Source organism: Urocampus carinirostris, chromosome 10 (genome assembly GCF_059441175.1).
Source record: "Urocampus carinirostris isolate Australia breed hairy pipefish chromosome 10, RoL_Ucar_1.0, whole genome shotgun sequence".
Lineage (NCBI taxonomy): Eukaryota > Metazoa > Chordata > Actinopteri > Syngnathiformes > Syngnathidae > Urocampus > Urocampus carinirostris.
The window spans coordinates 43673589-43693167 of NC_142358.1; the positions used below are offsets into that span (position 1 = coordinate 43673589).

Here is a 19579-nt window from a genome sequence, read left to right on the forward strand (position 1 = left end):
GTACAGTTAAACTGTAGCGAGCCGATGCAATAAGGTGTCTCAACAATGAACATAAATTGTTAAATGAGCATATATGACAGCCAAAACAGGGTATTTTCCCTCGACACCTTGACTGTAAACTAAAGTCAAAACAGTGTCCTATAGTGGACTGACGCCTAATAACAGTCGGTATTGTCTCGCTTTTGTACGTGCAACAATCGGCTCTATTTGAAGCACTACATTAAGTATTAGCGCGACTTCTGTTTTATCTTTAAGCCGTATGTACTCATGAAAAGAGCCATATATGGCTCGCGAGCCATATGTTCCTGACCCTTTCCTTACGTTACTGGGAGTTCCTTCCATATTTGTGACCAATTCCTGTCTCGTCTCACAGCCCCGCAGTTAAAACAGGAGCATCTGAAAAAGTTGTCTTGCGCTTCCCCGCGACCGGATGACGCTTATCACAGGGGGCGCCGACAATCTGGTAGGATAAACCCATTTCCTTTTTCAAAATTCCCGGAAAAACGCCATCGACGATCGTCTTTCTGGATTTCGCAGAACCTCACGAACTGCTCGCCTACACGCCTGAGAAGAGCAGGAAGAGTTTGCCGCTTCTCCTAGAGGGAAATGTGCCCTACAGACGTGCCAGGAGGCAGTCCGGTAAGCATCCCCCGCCCCTCACAAAGTCAAATCCCAGAATTTGGAAATTGACAGCGTTTCCCATAGAGTTTTGTCAGACCCTGATGGGTGCACAGTGGAGTGGAGTCCATGGGCGTGTCCTAAAAAGAGCCGTATCTTTTTAGTGAGCCAAGCAGCTTTTTAGGTTGTTTTTGGTGCTTTAATCCCTACGTTACCAATTATTATGTACCATTTAGACCGGAATGACTTAAAAATGAAGACGAAAAAACGTTAATGGAAAACAAACAGAAGGATAAATACAATAACAAAGGGAAAAAGAGATATAAGAGAATCCAATTTTTAGTTTTTATATAAACACATTAACACTGGAAAACATGGGAAATATATTGAAAATATTTAAAATCTACAAAAAAAGATAAAATACAAAAATGTTAACCTTTTTATGTTTAACAAATTGAAAGTCAACCACACAGAATCCCCCCAAAATGCATATTGACCAATCCTAAGAGGAAAAAAGGTGGAGGGAAGCTCTTCTTCATTCACTTCAAAGATCTGTTTTGTTTGCAAACAACACAAGTCGGGTTCTGTCAAAACTCAGCCCTCGTTCGCCTTTTCTTTCAGCGCATTGGTAAATACTGTATTTGTAATGGCTATCAAACCATATGATAGTCGCTGTTTTGAATGTTGAGATCATCTGATAAGACGTGACGTAAACAACTTGAAGGCGAGCGGAAAACTGCGCCGCTGAAAACGGCATCAAGTGTGCTGGGGCACGCCACCGTTGGCGTTCTGCAGCCAAAGTAACGCAACGCTTCTGACCATCGGTAACGGTAACTGTGTAGGAAGAAGTAATGAGTTCGATGACACAATCACCGGAAAAATTAACGCCGTTAGTTCCCAACACTGGGTAAGACTAATCAAACCCTGGCGGCCTGTCAGAATCTTCCTCGATATGGGGAACACTACCTGTGGGAGGACATCACGTGCTTTGAGGTGTCCTGGGAAGTTATGAACTTAAAAGGAACTTAAAGAATTGAGAGCTTCTCATGAAGTGTCCAAAATTTGTGTGTGTCTTTCAGCTCCAGCCAAAGACATCCAGGCAGCCCTTCTTCCCTATGGTGAGTGTCCCGCTACTACTTTGTCACAGATGAGAGCAACCTGTTTGATATAAACGGTAAATGGTCTGCATTTCTATAGCGCTTTTCAAGTCACCGAAGAGCTCCCAAAGCGCTTTACAATGTGCTTCACACTCACCCACCCACTCACACACACACTCACACACCACACTCACAGTCAGCCATGCAAGGTGCCTACCTGCTTATTGGGGGCATTATGGATTCAGTGTCTTGCCCAAGGACACTTCCACATATAACACGGAGGAGTCGAGAATCTCTTGATCCCAAGACGAGCGCTCTACCTCCTGAGCTAATGCCGCACCATTTAGAAAAACGTATTCTGATATTATTGTAGGGACAATTGCTTTAAATTCTATGTATTTGGGTAATAAAATTGGATTTGCAGGTGACTTTAGATGGGGCTGATGATCCCTCAGCAGAAATAGTCCATAATAGCCATTTTTTTGTCTCCGAAGTATCGTAAAGGAAGCAATCCGCACAACATATCATATTTTAGCTTTAAATTTCCGTTTTTGGAGTTCATTGATTCAGATCGTGATTAATCGAAATCCCCAAGGTATCTTCATTGTTTAGTTTTGGTCGAAAAGAGCTAATGAGTTATTTTCATAACTGGTTCACCAAGGGGGTACTCAGATGTGCTACCTGCTCCACCCACTACCTTTGTTACCCTTGGGCTAAGCATTGAAAAGCATTTTTGTGTTATTCAACCTGAGGCAGTAGATACAGAAGCGAATCAATCTAAATCCTGTCTGGTGGTGTTCCTCTAATATTCTTCTCTTTCCACCGTCTGATCCACCTACCTTCACATCTCCCTGGCAGCAGTCCTGAAGGTAAAGTCCGTCACCATGCGTCCGAAATTGTCAGATTTTTGACGACCCCTTTTGAAATGTCCCCCAGCAAGCCGAAAGCGAGTGCCAACTGGACCGGGTCGGCGAGGGACAACTGGACCTGGCGGGAAGCAGCAGCACCTTGGCCTCCTCCGTGGTCCACCTGGAATCGGAGCAGGACCACAAGCAGGAGCCAGACGTTAGCAAACATCGACGGCTTAGGTTCCAGTTCATATCCTTGACAGAAACTTTTTCACTTTTTTCCAGGAGGAGGAAGATGACGATTTGGCCATCCTGTGTCCTCCCCCCACTCTGTCCATCACCGAGGAGATCCTAGAGTTCCTCAACCAGAGCCGGGCCAGGGAGGAGCTGCTTTCCAAGGTGAGAAGACTTTCTACTGGCCCTAGACTACACACCTCTTGAGATGCCACCCAAATAAGTTTGGGGCCTAAACCAAGAAGTCAACATTTGTCCAAAAGCGGAAAATGAAAAACTGAAAATGTTAAATACTTATTTATTCACTGATTTTCTAAAAAAAATATGATTATTACAATTGTCTTTATTGACATTGATATCAACGTTGTGAAACATTGTACGCCACGAGATTAGACATATGAGAAAACCTGTAATATAAAGACTTTGAAGAAAAAAAGAAAGATAAAAGACTTTCAGGATGAATAAATGTATGAAAGACATATTACTAGATGCTAATTTGAACAATTTAATTTTATGAAATGATCATAAAGCAACAAAAAAGGGTATTTACCCGTAAGTGCTAGCAAAAATCCAGTCCGTCAACGAAATGATACAGAAGAAGTCAAACTTTTAAAATGCAAATAACACAGGTTGATTATACTTGGATTAAAATGGCTCCATGTCATGAAAAAAAGATCGCTTGTAGCTGCCGGACTGCACAACCTCACTATTTTGGAACATATGTTTAGGGAATTATAGTGTTTCATGGACAGGAAGTGTATAGAGACAAGAAAATGGTAGTAGAAGGGAATTGAGGATGATGGTGCGGTAGTTGGCGCAGTCTATTGCAACAAACAAGTCCAAAAGGTCCACAAAAAAAAGAAAACAGACTCAGAGATAGTTTCTTCCCGAGAGCCATCACCACCCTCAACACACACTGCACAAAAAACTGAAACTCTTGCAAACACACAAAATTGTATTCATGCCTATGCTCACTTTGCACAATGTTGCCTATTTTGCACTGCCGCATATTGCACTAATACCATCCCAAAATTGTATATAAACACCCTACATGCCCACACTTTCTTGTGTAAATATTGTGTCAATTATCCTTTATCTTTTTTGTTTTCTTTTATCCTCACTCTAAAATGTGAAACTGGAGTGCCACGTCCAATTTTGTTGTCACAATATGTTCAACCCATTTTGTAACAATTATAATAAAGGTTACCGTATTTTCCGCACTATAAGGCACACCTAAAAGCCTTTATTTTTTTCAAAAGCTGACCATGGGCCTTATAATACAGTGCGCCTTATTTATGGATCAATATTAAGTCGCAAAGTCTTCCAACTAACTTGCAGCCGCCGACTCGATTTTCCCCCGAACGCCAAGTCCGCGGTGTATGCTGGGATTTATTTACCGGCGTTTCATTGGCTAACCAATGTGTCGATCATCATTTGAATCGATCACTATTGGCTAAAGTTATTCGGAGGTCAAGGGGCGGATCCTTTTTATCATTTACAGGCTGGCATAGGCTTAAGCTGCAAAACAAAGCCTGCAATTGGCCGAAAAAGATGAATGCGTATAGCACGTGGTTGACGGCATACAGAAGGCATTTTTTACTTTTCTGTATTTGTAAATATTTTATTCTCCTGGATTTACTACACTCACGGATATAAGAGGACATTGGCTGCACATTATTATGAACACAACGACTTCGGTGAGCTACTCCGGGTTTTATATTGTCCCTGTATCTTGTTTCAGACTGAACTCGATGTTTCTGTGATAAGCGCTGCAGATAATGGATGGAATGGAGTGTCTATTTTTAAGTGAAACTCAATTCCAAGTGTTTATTGTCATATGCACAGTAAAGTTGCGAGCGAAAAAGAAAATAGAAACTAAGGAATTGTTGGCATTTCTTGAATCCCAAGACTTTAACCTTCCAAATGATATTTGGAACGATGCATTTGAGTGACATCGTACGGACACCGCATCTGCACGTGTTTTCGACACGTATTTGCGTCTTTGCAAACTTTGGGAATGTTAAGGGGGTAATCAGTTGGACTGAACTATCTGACTGTTTTGTCCATGTTCCCATTGTAGCGCCTTATAATCCGGTGCGTCTTATGTATGTCAAATATAGGACCAAAAACTATTTTTTTCGGGGTGCGCCCTATAACCCGGTGCGCCCTATAGTGCGGAAAATACGGTATGTTCTATTGAAATCGCACTGAAAACTGATAAAATAGTAAATTCAACTCATAGCTTAGTGCCAGCTGATTAGGAATACATTTTAGAAACTCCGGCTCGCTTCCAACCAAAACTGAAAGGGCTGAATGTCACACAAATTGTACAAATTCAAACGGCTAAAATGTAGTACGTGGGCACTCGAATTTTTGGGAAATGGTCTTGTTGGTAAAAACTTGGCAGAGCTCCCATTTAGACCTCACTTCCTCCTGTTCATGTGCAAAAAAATGAAAAAAGAAGCAGTGTCAAGCATCGACTTAGCCCCAAGCGAAAGCTAGCTTCAAAGGTCTGGCATTTTTTTCCTTTTTTCTTCCGTCCACAACCAAATCTGCAATTTTGTCCAAATTTGGCATTAACCTTCAGTGCAGAAAACGTGGTGCTTTTCTAACCATAGCCTTTGTTTTCTAATCAGGAGCAAGACGAGGATCGGCACAGCCAGGTGCAGCTTTCACCTGACCAAACCGACTTTACCTGTCCGCTACCTCCGGTGGCTTTCAGCTCGGAGCCCCCCCTCCCGCTGGACCCCCTGCAAGAAGAAGCGGAAATTGGCCTGAGCAGAGCCCTTGAAGGGGTTCCAAATGACCATGAAGATTCTGACGTCAAGAACGTAGAAGATGGACTGGACGCAAAGGTCGAAGAACAAGAAGTGGATATTAACAGAACATCCCAAGAAGACGATCAAGGCAAGACTGTCGCAACAGAAAGTCCTCCTTCCATCCCTGTCCTGGAGGACTGCGAGTCCAGTGGTCAATCACCTCAGGAGGACGATACCAGTCCCCTCACAAATCCAGAAGACTGTCTTGGAAGGAGTCCAAAAGTCAAAAGAAGCTCTGCTCTCACAGCACCCGACAGGACAATCATTGACAAAATCAGAAGTTACTATGAGGCGGCCGCTGAATTGGAGGAGAACCAAGAAATTGAGAATGTTGGACCGCAAGGAGATGAGACAAGTAGGAAGAGGAACAGTTTCTCTGAACTGGTGATCGATTCTGAGTCATTCTTAGCTAGTGACAACCAAGAAGAGACTATAAATAACCTGGCAGAATGTGAAAACCATTTAGAAATCACTTCTCCTGATACTCCCGCACTTTCAGAAGATTCTCAAGAACAAGATTTGCCCACGAATCTGCTGGATTCGAAAACGAAAGACACAAAATGCTGTGAAACCTCAACGGGAGGTGACGGAAATCCAAATGAGGTTCTTGAAGATCTGCTGACAACCAGCGTGCAGCTCAATGAAGTTCAGAAGGAAACAGACAATGGAAATGCAAGTGTCACAAACCAAAAGTCAGAGGAAGAACCGAACGAAGCGGGAAAGAAAAGTCTAGTTGAAAAGCTAATGCCAGAAGAATTTACAGAGAGAATTGAAACCGATAAAAGTCGACCACCAGAGACGAACGAGTCAGAATGTAAGTTAAAAGAGTCAAAGGAAGAAAAAGAAAGTCTCAAAGAGGCCTCAAGAACTCTACAAAGCCAAAGGAATGCATCAACTTGGATTAGAAGCAAACAGAAAGTATCCAAGACCATCAGAAACCCTGAAGAACACACAAGTCTAGTGAAGATCAGACCAGGTACCCGAGCGTCCAGTATCGTCTCCACTCAGCGTGCTTTGTTTGAGGCCAAGCTCTCGGACATTGCCGGAATCGCCTTATTCGAGGCCAGCCCGGTGGCGGACCCGGCGTTGATGGAGAATTCGGAGCGCATCCTCAGTAAAGTTCAAACGCTCGCTAGCATGTACAGCGCCAAAGCTGGCACCATGAAAATTCCTCTGCATCACAAACGGGACAAACCGGGCTGGTCTTCCATCGCAAATCGGACTCAAAGTCGGACGGAAATCGGACCGCAGCCGAGTTGTGTCGAGGAGGCAAAACCCAGATCCGTGTCCCACTCACATATGAACGGATCTGAGAGCAATGTCCAGGAGACTTCCGTCCTTCAGAACCAGAGCAAATATCTCCAAGACCAGAAGCAGCCAAAGACCAACGACAAGAACCAAAGTCACAGCTTCCACCTGGACGATGACGGGAACTTTAGTCAAAAAGTTAGCAAGGAAAGATTCGGTGCGTGTCCTTTTTTTCTGCTGTTGAATATGAAAATCGGTTCTTTGGTGGTTTAAAACTTCTGATCCAATGCCAGCTTATGATTGTGTGCAGTCTCGCGATATTCTTTTTGGGGTGTTCGGAAAACAGGGAATTCCAATCATCTAATTGGGAGGAGATTAAAAAGCATGCATCGGCCCCTCGTTTTTTGTGGAGTCTGGCTGTATTCTCCAAATGATAAACAATTTTATACTGTTTCTAGGTTTGTTTCTTCTGGATCCATTTAGGAACATTCCTTCGTGTTCATTTTCTCTTAGATCTAACAAAGGTGGCATCTAGCGCAGAACCGAAACCAGGATTCCTGCTCTCCAGACCCAGGGACTTCATCGCAGCACTCCACAAAGAAAAGGAAAGTGCGCAACTGGAAGACCAACTTCAGCCCTCCGTCGCAACAGAAGCAATATCAACTGCTTTACCAAGAAACGCTTCCACCAATCCAAATCAAGAAACTTTCAGGTAGGTGCTTCCGACATCAACCGGTTCCAGTCAGTCTCGTGTCCAGAAGCTAATGACATTTTACACGGCTGTCTGTAGGTCAAAGCCGAGGGAACAGAGTGTTTACGCCGGAGACGCGCCATCTGTAAACAGCATCGGCAAATACTCTGGTCCATGTTGGAATGTGGCTAGAGAAGAATATGCTCTGTATAAACAGGATCTACCAGCTGGACCAGACAAACCCCAATCGCGAGACCCTGCAACGAGCCAACCCAGCAAAACTGAATCCTTACCGTGGATGGGATCCAGGCGTGGAGATTTCAACCCGGGAGAGATGATCCTGCCTCCGTCGGCAAAGAACCTCACATTCCCAAAAGACCAAAGACAGCCTTCTCTGAGAGTCTCAAACAGAGAAGATTTTCCAAGCAACTCTTATCACCAACAAACTTATCCAGATTCCAAAGTCACCAAGCCAAGACAACTACAAGGGGGATCAAGTCCATTTTCATCCAAACAAGTAGAATCAAATGTCCCCCAAATGGTGGAGTCCCGTCTACCAAACTTCACCGGCCAGAATCCTTCGGATATCCAGACTCTGTCCAACGCCAGGACGGACAATCCTAGCACTTCATATGGGTTTAGGTAAGTCTTGCGTTTATTGAGTCCAGGAGCATTTTTCTTTCAATGTTATTCTTCTCGGATCAAAGACTAAAAGGAATGTAAATTGTATTTTTTTGCTCCAGGAAGCCGGACCAGCAAGTTCCTGGACGACCGACCAGCTTACCCATCTTCTCTCTGCCATCTGGATGTTGCTCTCCTCCTCTAGCCACATTGGATAGCTCCTCTCAGGGCTCACATTTCAGAACATCGCCGCCTGTCTTTAGGTCTCCAACGACCAGTCGAGATTCCCCGGCCTCACCCAATCCCCCGCTGTCCTTTTTTTCTGCCAAAGCGCCCGGATGCTCCTCCCCATTCCGGGTTATTCCAATGTCTTCTCCAGAAGGATTTGTTCCTCCAGAAACACTGAGCAGGTCTCAGCCAAGTTTTGCAGCTCCTCCCTCGTCTTCTTGGACTTTCTCCAGGAACGATTCTCAAGGCACATCTCCAACAAACTCCTTGGTGTTAAGTCCGGTTGCTTCTTCTGCAGGAACCGGACTGTATTTACCAGTATCGTCCTCTCCCCTCTGTTCTCCAAATGGATCTTCCTCCACTTTCACAAGATCTCTAGCAGCCTCCTGCATCAGCCAGACTTTAGCCAAAAAGAACAATTCCAGGCCTCAAGTCCAAAGTCCTTCCCCTGCATCGTCCTCGCCGAGTCCTCACCTGAGATGGCGTACCCCTGCACCATCCTTACAAAGGCCTGATTTCCATTCCTCTCCATTCGGACTCTCTCCAAGCCAGGAAATGACTTCTTCTCTAGCTCATTCCCAACGGAGATCCGCAAACGATCACAATCTGCTCTATCCTTCATCTCTTTCTAGGTCCACTTGTTGCTCTCCGTCTGCCTACTCTACGTGTTCCTTTAATTCACAGAATGTTTCTTCTTCTTCTCCTTTCCATTCTCCGTTCATAAAACAGAATCACCATCAACCTCAAAATCAACTTCCTAGCCACAACAACACCAAGGTGATCTTCCCTACAAGTCGTCATTGCGGTGTTAGCAGTGAAAACGTCTCTCCCGGTCCATTTAAGTCACAATTAACCAACACGAGTGGTGTGCAACCAACCAGCGATCGTCTTTCTTTTGGATCGCACAACCGCATAGCACAACCCTTTTCAGCATCGGAACCCAACTCCAGAATCCAGTCCCCGGCTCCGGCAGGGAGCCGTTCGTCCTCTTCCGTGACAAACAAGCCTCCCCACACAGGAAGGAGTTCCCATAATCCATTAGGTCTAAGTCTTCAGATTCCTGAGACGTCTTCGGCAAGTTTTCTATCCGGACCTCTCTCCAATCCTCCAATCCTTTCGTCTATGGATGTTCGGACTGTCACAGCCCCCGATCCCAGAAGTCCTCAATCGATCTCCCCATCTCACTCGTTTGCCTCTTCTTCCTGTCTGGAAAATGCAACAGTTCCTCTTTCTTCTCCAGGCTCCTTTCAACGGCCCAGTTCTGGAGATGGAATTCGTCGGGTATATCATAACAAAGCCAGAAACCAACAGAGCGCTTTCTCTCATCTTAGAGACTCTCCAGCAAGGTCTTACGATTATACAGATAGCTTTGGTCCGGCAGAGTCTTCGTTATCCAGCCCGAGGCCCGGATGGTCCTTCCACGACGGCTCATCGTGCCGGAGCCCCAGTGATGGACTTTGGTCTCCGGTGTCTCCAGGTGAAGAGTATTTCAGCAACGACGGACAGCAGTCCTACAGCAGCTATCGTGGACACGATGGTTTCTACACCGGTGGGACCACCTCAGAAGATGCGAGTCCAAAACAGGGCAATTGTCGGTCCCGGCTGATTTGCGCGTACGTCGGCAGACCCCCGCCGGAACCGAACCCGGTCCGGTCCTCGCCCGCTGCGGTCCGCCGCCACGTCCGGCAGGATCCTCCAAGTCTCCAGGGAGGAACTCCCTCACCCAGCAAAGCTTCCTCTCAGAAGACCAGCTACGCCACCACGGTCAACCTGCAGATCGCCAGTAGCGGCCGAATCACTTCTTTTAGCGCCGTCAGCGTGAGCCAGACGCCGTCCCATCATCCAGAGGTTGCTAACGTTTCTTCTCCGCTTCTGCAGCAATATGGACAACTTTTGTAAAAACCCGATTCTCTTTGCATGATGTGCAAAAACTCAAGTTGGTGAGGGCTTTTCAAGATATGGAAAATGTCCCAAAAGCAAAGAAACTGATGAAAAGAAGTGAAGTTGCGGTCACCATATTTTTAAGGAAGGCCAGTGTAAAATATATACATAATATAATAATATATCTTGCATCAGCACACATGCTGTTATGTTTTGTACCATTATGATATTTTATAAATGGTGGCATCATTCATCACGTGTACTCATTAATGACTTGTCATGAGCGCTTGGTGGAAATACCGTAATTTACAGACGATAAGGAGCACCTACAAAAGAAACGTTTGCCCGAAAATTGAAAGTGCGCCTTACAGACCGAATTACTGTCCAAAAAAATTAGAAATGCACGATTACAATGAAATGTTTCCATGTACAGTAACCATTTATGATAGGATCTAGTTAATTTATTTGTAAAATGATTACATTTGTCTCTTCTCATTAGCTACACCGCTTATCCTCAGTAGGGTCGCGGGGGTGCTGGAGTCCATCCCAGCAATCATCGGGCAGTGGGCAGGGGACACCCTGAACTAGTTGCCAGCCAATCGCAGGGCACACGGGGACAGATAACTCACTCGCTCATTGTGTTCCCTGAAATATGTTTTTTCTATCAGTATTGTTGGGAATTAAACTATCAAAAAGTAGCGTTGACCAAATTGTTCGAATGAGTAATCTGACTCTATTAACAAAACACAACCTACATTCACCCAACAGTTTATGGGCGCTCATTTCTTGGGGGAGAAATGATCAGGAAAGCCGACATTTTCACACGGGGGCAGATTTATTTTCCCTAACAATTTAACCAAGTGTACTCCATCGAAGACGGCCGGAGTGACGTTGGCGTCTGTGTGAAGCCCTCTTCTGAAGTCCTTAAGCTTTCTCTTCTGGGCCCACGTCTCCCCGCAAGATGGCTCCTGTCCTCCCGTGGGCGTGCCAAGGAATTGTTTGTGCCCATCGCTCGCCTTGATGTCTGGAACATTCTGTGTCAGCACACTCACGCTCCTGTTTTCAACAGAACTAGACAAAATATTATGCATTTTGAACAGCCTGCCCTGTCGTTGAACTAAAGCCCACTCATTGAAATTTTTGCATTAAACTGAGTCAATCGTATAAAATCCTTTAGTATGTTCTTTTTAATGCAACCCTTACTCAGACTAGATTGAATAGAATAGAATAGTCTTTATTGTCATCGATATCAAGGTTGTGAAACATTGTACAAAAGAAGATTAGACACGGCAGTCCAGGGTAAAACATGAAGACAGAAAAACAATAAAAGACTATCGAGATGAATAGGCAAAAAATATTTACAACATTGTGCTTAGAGAACTTGGCCCAAGTTATAATAAGAAAGAGTAGTGCATTGTGAAAAAAATGTAATGAAAATAAGTGCAATAACATATTTAACAGAAGCAATTTTAAAAACCTAATACAATTCACAAGGTATATAAATTCAGTTTCATGCAATAGTATATTCTTTCCCGGAATTTTATTTTGCAACAACAAAAAGAAAAGAAAGAAATTAAGTTGCCAGATATGTTTTCACATTTTTTTGCGTTTGTTTAGTTTTGTTTATTTTAATGTGCCACATAAAGAGATGCACCTTATAATGAGATGCACCTCATAATGAGGTGCACCTTATGTCCCTTATCCCTTGAAATACGGTAATAGTGTGTCAAAATAATTTTGGGATGAAGAATAAGAAAAAATGTTTTATTTAATTCCTGAAGTGTGAGTCTGAGGTCCCTTGCCAGACTTTCTTCTTAAGTAATTGTCTACTCTAACCTAAAGCTAGCGTTAACCCTAACCTTAGGGTTAAGTTAGGGTTGAGATCAAAACCTGACCTAGCCCAATTCAAACTGGTTTAAAAACTTTAATTTAATTTGAATATTTTCTATTTCAAATCCTAGTTTGGAACCCTAGCCGTGTTTAAAACCCTAGTTTGAGAACAATTTCCAACTTAAGCTAGGGTTTGAAACCAAAACCTGACTTTAAATTTGAATTTCAACTCTATAAAGGGTTCAAAAACTGGATTCAAACCCCCTTTTCCAGTTCCAAACCCTAGTTTAAAAGCTTATCTGCTGTTAAACCCTAGCACTAGGGTAAACCCTAAACCCAGGCTTAGGCCCGGGTTATAGACAAAAATCTGACAAGATGGCCAAAGGGCCACTGCCTTCTTCTGGTGAAATCGTGATTATTTGTACAAATGTATTTTATATTGCAGTCGGGGCACATACAGGGGTTCCTCTACTTAAGAATTGAATTGGTTCTGGGAGTAGCTTTGTAACCTGAAAACTTTGTAAGTAGAGACGTGTAGCGACCCTCTTTCATGCACGACACAAGGTTTCACAATCTCTGGGTTTATTGCCTGCATTCAGTAAACAAAACAATACAAAAGTCAGGGGCCTCTGTTCACGACCGCAATTATCTTCAGCGCTTACAAATTCACTTAAACTACAGCAAGCAGACAACATGCGAGCACATTAATAATGAAACTTCCATAATAACAATGAACATAACTTTCCCACGTACCTGCATTCAGTAAACAAAACAATACAAAAGTCAGGGGCCTCTGTTCACGACTGCAATTATCTAAAATATTAAAGATACAAAAGAACGGGTCATCACTCAACAGGCCGCACCTCGTGGCGTGTTTGCATCAAAACACGTTGCATCTTCATTTCAAGCTGTATTGCTTTACTTCTTATTTAATGCTTTTTTAATATACATCATTTAGCACAACTTATATATCTTTATAAACAAAAATAATTTGCGAAAGCAGCTCATATGTCTAGCAAAATATGCATTTTTTTATCCAACTGATATTGGGCACATCTTACCTTCAGCGCTTACAAATTCACTAAAGCTACGGCAAGCGCTGAAGCCCATAAAGTGCCAAACGAAAAAGACAGTCGCAGACGCCCATGACTTAACAAATGAATGTGGTACCAGAATATTAACAGTAATACAACAAAAACACAGATTTTGTGAGAATTCAAAAAAACAGTCAAAACAATCACATTTCAACTCTGTTACAGACGCATTTTGTATGTAGAGGCACTAATCCGTTCCAAGGCCTGCAAAAGTACATGACGATATTTTATTTAATAAATCCTAAAAGAGCATCAGAACATGAAACAAATACACGTAAATATGAGATAACCGCACAATAAACATAAAACGAGAGGCACACCGTGTCAAAAACGAAAATGAAAGGAAATAATCCCCCCAAAAATTCTTTTTGCCTCGCGTTTATTGAGAAACTGACCCAACGACGTCTGCTTTCGATAATCCGCCTGAAATATTTGAGGCAGACGTAGCGATTGCCCGACTGCTTAACACTTTTCACAGGCGATTGCACAAATACGCAACTTCGTGGAACTTTGCTAAGTGGTCTTTCATTTGGGCTGATGAAATGATGCATCCTTCTCGTTTTCTGAGAACTCTGAACTGTCACTGTGACACGAAGAGCATGCTGGGAGCGCTCATGCGCACCGGTTGCCAGGCACGTTTAAAGCGATAGCGATAGCCAGTTTGTGCTTTCACTGTCTATTGCTTGAGAAACTCTAGGAGCGGATATTAGCAGCAACGTGTACTGTACAGTATTTTGGACTTTTAGAGGCAATATTTTCCGTTTCAGGTATTTGGTAACCTGAAGCTTTTGTATGTAGAGGTATCTCTGTATTATCCATTTTATGACAGGGGCCGCGAGCCGGACGGGGCCCCTCCCACCTCGGCACATGCCGGTCCGATGAAGAGATGATTTGGACGTGACGACCGACGGGGAGGATTCCGAGTGGCGGGAAATCGGGCGTTGCCATGGAAAAGGGGGCGGAGCCTCCCGAGTTTGTCTTTTACCGTGCAACATTTCGCAGTTGGCCCTCGTTCGTGACGTCACGAGCGCTATATGACGTCACGCGGAGATGATCACGAGGCCGGCGGCGGTTCTGTGGCTGGCTTGGCTGCACGTTTCACGCGTGGGAGCCACTTTGGATCTCCTGCGACAGCTGGAACTCGTCATCGGAGCAACTTCGGTACGGTATCGCTTCGAAAAACCCTGAACGGGTTTCAGGGATTTTGCAAAGGGTCCCGATCGTGTCCTTTAACCGCTTCCAAACTCGCCTCGCAATGTTTTCACCAATTGATGATAAATGGCCACCAGGGCCGTTGCCAAACGTGAGTTTCAGGGGGGGGGGGGGGTTCAAGTATTATTACGCCCACGATGAACGTTTTTAAAATGCACCTTTTATTTTCGTATTTAGTCGTTTTTGTGGCTCTGAAAAGTCACTGTTTGGAATAGACGTTTTGTTGTGTCATGCACAGGAATAACGGTGTGATTTTTTTTCAGTAGCGGGGTCAACTTGTGGGTTTTTTTTCCCCGACGTTACAACGCCGTTACCGTTACTTTGGCTGCAGAACGCCCCCTGTCGCTCTTTTAACGTGCGCGTTTTTTCGCTCTCCACCGAGTTGTTGACGTCTTTGGGGAATCACGTCATCGTTCAAAATAGCGATTATGATATCTTGAGATGGGTGAAATGCGTGAATCCTGCAACCGCCTCGTGTCGTTCGCGGACACAACGGCTTTATGAGCCGACTCTTGGAAGTGGGCTGGCCACCGATGGAGAGTCATTTCCCTTCGAGACGGTATTTTTCTTTTGTGATCGGTACAAATGCTTTTATTTCTCCAGGTATTCTGTGCTATTGACCTCGAACTTGTTAGATATTAAAACATTGTTTTGTATTTTATTATTTTCTTAGAAAATGTATAAATATTTCAATTCATGTTTTCTGTGTATTTTATTAACATTTAAGTGTTAATATTGATTCATGATTCCCCTTTTTGAGTGATTCCAAATAACACATAATAAATGGCAATTATAAGGCTTAAACAACTTAAAGAGCCGCCTCTTTTGAGTGAGGCTAGCTGAAAACACCGGTTCTCTAAAAAGAGTCGGAATTCCCATCTTAACAACGCACTATTCGAGTTCGATTTCATTTATTAAACTCACTTTTTATTGTTTGCCGCAGATTGTTACTTTATAATATTGTTTACTTTTTATTCGTGTTGCATTTCAATTGTAGGGCAAATACGTTGCTGGTGAGGTGTTATAAAAAATGAGAAGGTTCTATAAGCTGGGACTCGAAATAGCTCAAATTGTTTGACATACTACCACTTCTTTTCAAAGTAACGTAAATAGTTAGCTTCCCTGGTGATTAGTTACTTTTAATACAGAGAAACTCGAGTACTAACTTTTGGGAAAAAAGTAGTGAGTAACTATAACTAATTACTTTATTAAAGTAACGTACCCACCACTCATTATTCGTAGTATACTGACCAGAAGGACCCCCCCAAAACATTTTCCTGCCTTTTTTCATTTTTTTTCTTCTTTACTCTAATTTTCGTCTTTTTTCAAATACTTTTTTAATTTATACTCTTTTTATTATTCTGCTTAAATTAGTTTTTTTCTTATTTCGTTTACCCTTTTTATAATTTTAGTTTTTTTTCTTGCTGGCTTTTTGATTTTTCTTCTTTTTTTATCTCCTTTTTTCTTTTTGTTATTTTTTTCCTAGCTTCATAATTTCTCGCCCTGTCCTCTTATATTTTTCCCATTTTTTTCTTTTCTCTTTTTCCTTTTATTCTTTTTTTTATTACAGCATTTCACTTCTTTCTTCTTGCTTTATTATTTTTTTCTTTCTATTTTTCCTTTTGTTTTATTTTTCCTTCTTTGGTTCCCCCCCCCCCCCTTTTTTTTTTTTTCAGACTGCTCTACTGCTCTCACCACTACATCCAGTTTTCTTTGGGTGGGGACCCTTCCCCTCTCGTAATGCCCCTGAGCGACACTACCATCGTCAAATAAAACAAAAAAATCGGCTGCGCCTCGACGTTGCGTTTGCGACGTCCGGAAGCACGTGAAATGCTCGTGACGTCGGAATCCGACGAGCGGGCCTAATTGTGTTTGTGTTTTGCCCCCCCCAGCAATGTGCCGACTGCAAGTTGTACACCCCCAACATCAGCGACTACATGGTAGGACTTTATCTCAATCATTTCTCTCCCTTTTCTCTTTTATTTTTGAATTTGTATTATTCTTATCGCCCTGCGATTGACTGGCAACCAGTTCAGGATGTCCCCGGCCCACTGCCCGATGATTGCTGGGATGGGCTCCAGCACCCCCGCGACCCTACTGAGGATAAGCGGTGCAGCTAATGAGATGAGATGAGATTATTCTTATCCTCGCAATGTGTACTATTTAGTGCCTCTTAATGGGACAAAAGGTTTTTTTCTCCAAAAGAAAAACATTGGTTCGAAAATGCCATCTATCTGCTACGCGGGGATCGTTTGGCCCAGGTTTACTTGGCATTAGACAACAGTGCCTCCTAGTGGTCCAATATTCCCCGCTTGGGGCTTAAAGGAGAGAAAAGCACTCATCCAAAGTAGCGTTGGCAGGTATGAATTATATTTCGTAAAGTCCGATATTTAGCAGTGGTGGGCCGTCGGGGCCTTCAATGCCTTCTCTGCTATCGGAATCATGTGATATCAATCATATTTTGCCCATGAATACTCATTGTATCATTCCAAATTGTCTGTCGGCTTCGTTGCATGGCTTTTCCTCCTGGTTGTGTGTTTTCATAAATAAGCATGTGACCAATCCCATTTCAACCATTACTTGTTGCCAGCGTCAGGAATCTACCTGGAGGCCTTCACGGTCGGTTCTGCAGGCCCCGTAGCATAAATAAGTAACGAAAAAGATGTTGCTTTCCTCAATCGGATTTCAAGTTGGCAAAACCAGGGTAGGGAAACGTCAGCGTTTTCACAAACTATCATTGGCTAATGCACCGAAGTGATGGTGCCAATCCCCGTTAAAACGGGATGAATAAGAACGATTGGCTAGTGATGGATTGTAATTGCCAGAGCTAGCAAACTGTAACTGTAGCGAGCCGCACATTTAACAGTGGTTTTGACGATCGGCAATAGCCGAAGGAGGAGAATGGTTCTGGTTGCAGATTTTTTTGGGCGAGACAATTTTCAAGACGAAACTTTTCGAGAAATGACGGACATGATTAAAAAAGGTCGTGGAACTCGGAAGCTAGCTGGGCTTTTACAATCAGGGCAAGAGGGAGCTTTCGTTTTGGGGACACGATGAAAGGATCCCAAAACAAAAGAACCGATTTGTTGTTGCTGAGAGAAACACAGATTTACAATACCACCTGTCCACTAATAAGTGAAGAAAGGGGGATGGATTTTTTGCACACAAAAATAGATTGATTTTTTTTTTTGTGAGAAATTGTGGCTCTATTCCTAAATAATATTGCAACTTCATGAGGTTATTATTGATGCGTTTTTATGTGTCGCAGATGTAGCTACAGTAAAGTTTAACTAGTTATTGAGGGCTGGATTGATTCAGTCCTAGCACTGCTGAAGGCCAAGGTGTGAAATGCACAGCATGTCATTGATATTCAGTCATACGGAAAATCGACTTATTTTCTCATTCTTTTTCCCAAAGACAACTTGGAAAAAGTCGCGGTTATCTGACGTCATCAGTGGTCGCAGTGACATTCAGACAAACTATTCACCAATTATTATGCGTTTATTTCGGGTGATTCAATTTTATACGTTTCCAGTATAACGAGATATTCTCTACTTTTAGAAAATATATATACTTTATTGGACATGTTGTTTCTAATATTTTTCCATATTCACGATTTGTCAAACTATATGAATGATCTCCTTCTTATTTTGCGTTTTGACGTCAGAGGTGTCCGAAAGCCACGCTGAATTGCTTCTCCCTGGAAGTTGGAGTTCTTTGCATGGAGTGGGAACTACAAAAGGAGGCCGCCATTTTGAAAAATGTGGCGCGAGGCCTCCGGTTCTTAGAAGAGCAACAGCGGCAGGTGAGCGGGCCGGAAGTGACGTCACGGTGGCGAGGGAAACGGCAACTGAAAAAGTCGATTGGTTGACAATCCCACAGAGCGAGCGCGCATGCGCGGCTTGCGAGCTTCATCCGGAAGAGGGCGCCCTTCGCTTTCTGCAGCGACTTCGTCAAACTGTCATGGCCTTCAACTCGGCGGGAGCCAATGGCGCTCCAGCTCGTCCTTAGATGATCGCGCTCCCTATTGACAATCAGGAGAATCGAATGATGCATAATTCTCTTTTTATGCAGCCGATATCATTTTCTTCTAGCAGGGAACATCTCTTTTACCTGATATCATTTTATTTCTTTTTTAGCAGCTATATCATGCTTTGCTTGGAGCATGTGTCGTTTTTACAATATTTATTTTCAAATACAATATATCATTTTGTACATTTTTCACTCTTATAATCTTGCCATATTTTTGGGAGGGAATAACAAAACTCAAGTTTCCAGCTCTAAAACTAAAGTGTGCAAATTGGTGTTTCCAACCACTTGGGTTGGGGGTTGAAATTGGGTTTTGGCATCAAGCTAGGGTTTTAAAACACAGGGTTTCAAACTAAGGCGAGCCAAAATGTTGAAAGAGCCATATTGGACCACCCAAAAAAACTTTATATAAGCCTTTTAAGGAAGGCAACACACACTTTATATATTAACTATATAAATATATCTGTATTCATTGCAAACGTCAATATGTCCCGTTTCCATTTTACAGAAAACATATATTTTTCCGTTATCAAACATTATTGAAAGAGCATCAGGGAGCCACTAGGGAGGCCAAAGAGACACATGGGACCCTCAGAGTCACTTGTTACTGTCCTAAAACTAAGGTTTTAAAGTGGGGATAAGGGTTTGAATTCAGTTTTTTGACTCAAGTTAGGGTTTCACGGTGGGGTTTTGGACTCAAACCCTAACCCTAGGTTTAGTTTGGGTCAACCCTAGTGTTGTTAAACTACGATTTAAAGCGCAGGTCTTAAATTAGGCTTTGAAACATGGACCGTGGGTCTTAATCCAGCATTAAAACCAGGTGAGGGCTCAAATTGGGCTTTTAAAGTAGGTTTTTGCTGTCAAATTGGGGTTTGAAAACACGGATTCAGTTTTAAACTAGGGTTTGAAAAAATGGATTATGTGTTCAGATTCGGCTTTCGATCCAAGCCCCGGTTTTAAATTAGGGGTTTGGTTTTAAAGTAGGGTTTTAAGCTCGTTATTCTCAGAGTGCCTACTACGTGCTCAAAAATTGCTGCCGTTGACAAAACATTTCAAAATGAATTTTCAAGTCAATAAAAGTCTTTAGTTCAAATAATGCTCCACTTAAATCAAAAGTAGCAGAAAAACA

The 19579-nt window shown here is 43.0% G+C and overlaps 2 protein-coding genes across 2 annotated transcripts in view; both read left to right on the plus strand.

The window, feature by feature from the left end:
• Window positions 1-10536, plus strand: part of plekhg2 (pleckstrin homology domain containing, family G (with RhoGef domain) member 2) — a 63921-nt gene extending 53385 nt beyond the window's left edge. Inside the window, exons 13-21 of the mRNA XM_088344940.1 lie at window positions 374-463; window positions 538-639; window positions 1698-1736; window positions 2641-2780; window positions 2849-2962; window positions 5434-7081; window positions 7378-7576; window positions 7655-8197; window positions 8299-10536. Coding sequence (XP_088201066.1) covers window positions 374-463; window positions 538-639; window positions 1698-1736; window positions 2641-2780; window positions 2849-2962; window positions 5434-7081; window positions 7378-7576; window positions 7655-8197; window positions 8299-10303 — 4880 coding nt within the window. The 3' untranslated portion in view covers window positions 10304-10536. The remainder of the gene's footprint in view (window positions 1-373; window positions 464-537; window positions 640-1697; window positions 1737-2640; window positions 2781-2848; window positions 2963-5433; window positions 7082-7377; window positions 7577-7654; window positions 8198-8298) is intronic.
• Window positions 10537-14143: 3607 nt separating this feature from the next.
• il15l (interleukin 15, like) lies at window positions 14144-18636 on the plus strand. Its single transcript, XM_088345939.1, has 4 exons — window positions 14144-14370; window positions 16314-16361; window positions 18089-18226; window positions 18304-18636. Exons 1-4 carry the CDS (start codon window positions 14260-14262, stop codon window positions 18430-18432), a joined length of 426 nt encoding a protein of 141 aa, XP_088202065.1. The 5' UTR covers window positions 14144-14259; the 3' UTR covers window positions 18433-18636.
• Window positions 18637-19579: the final 943 nt, after the last annotated feature.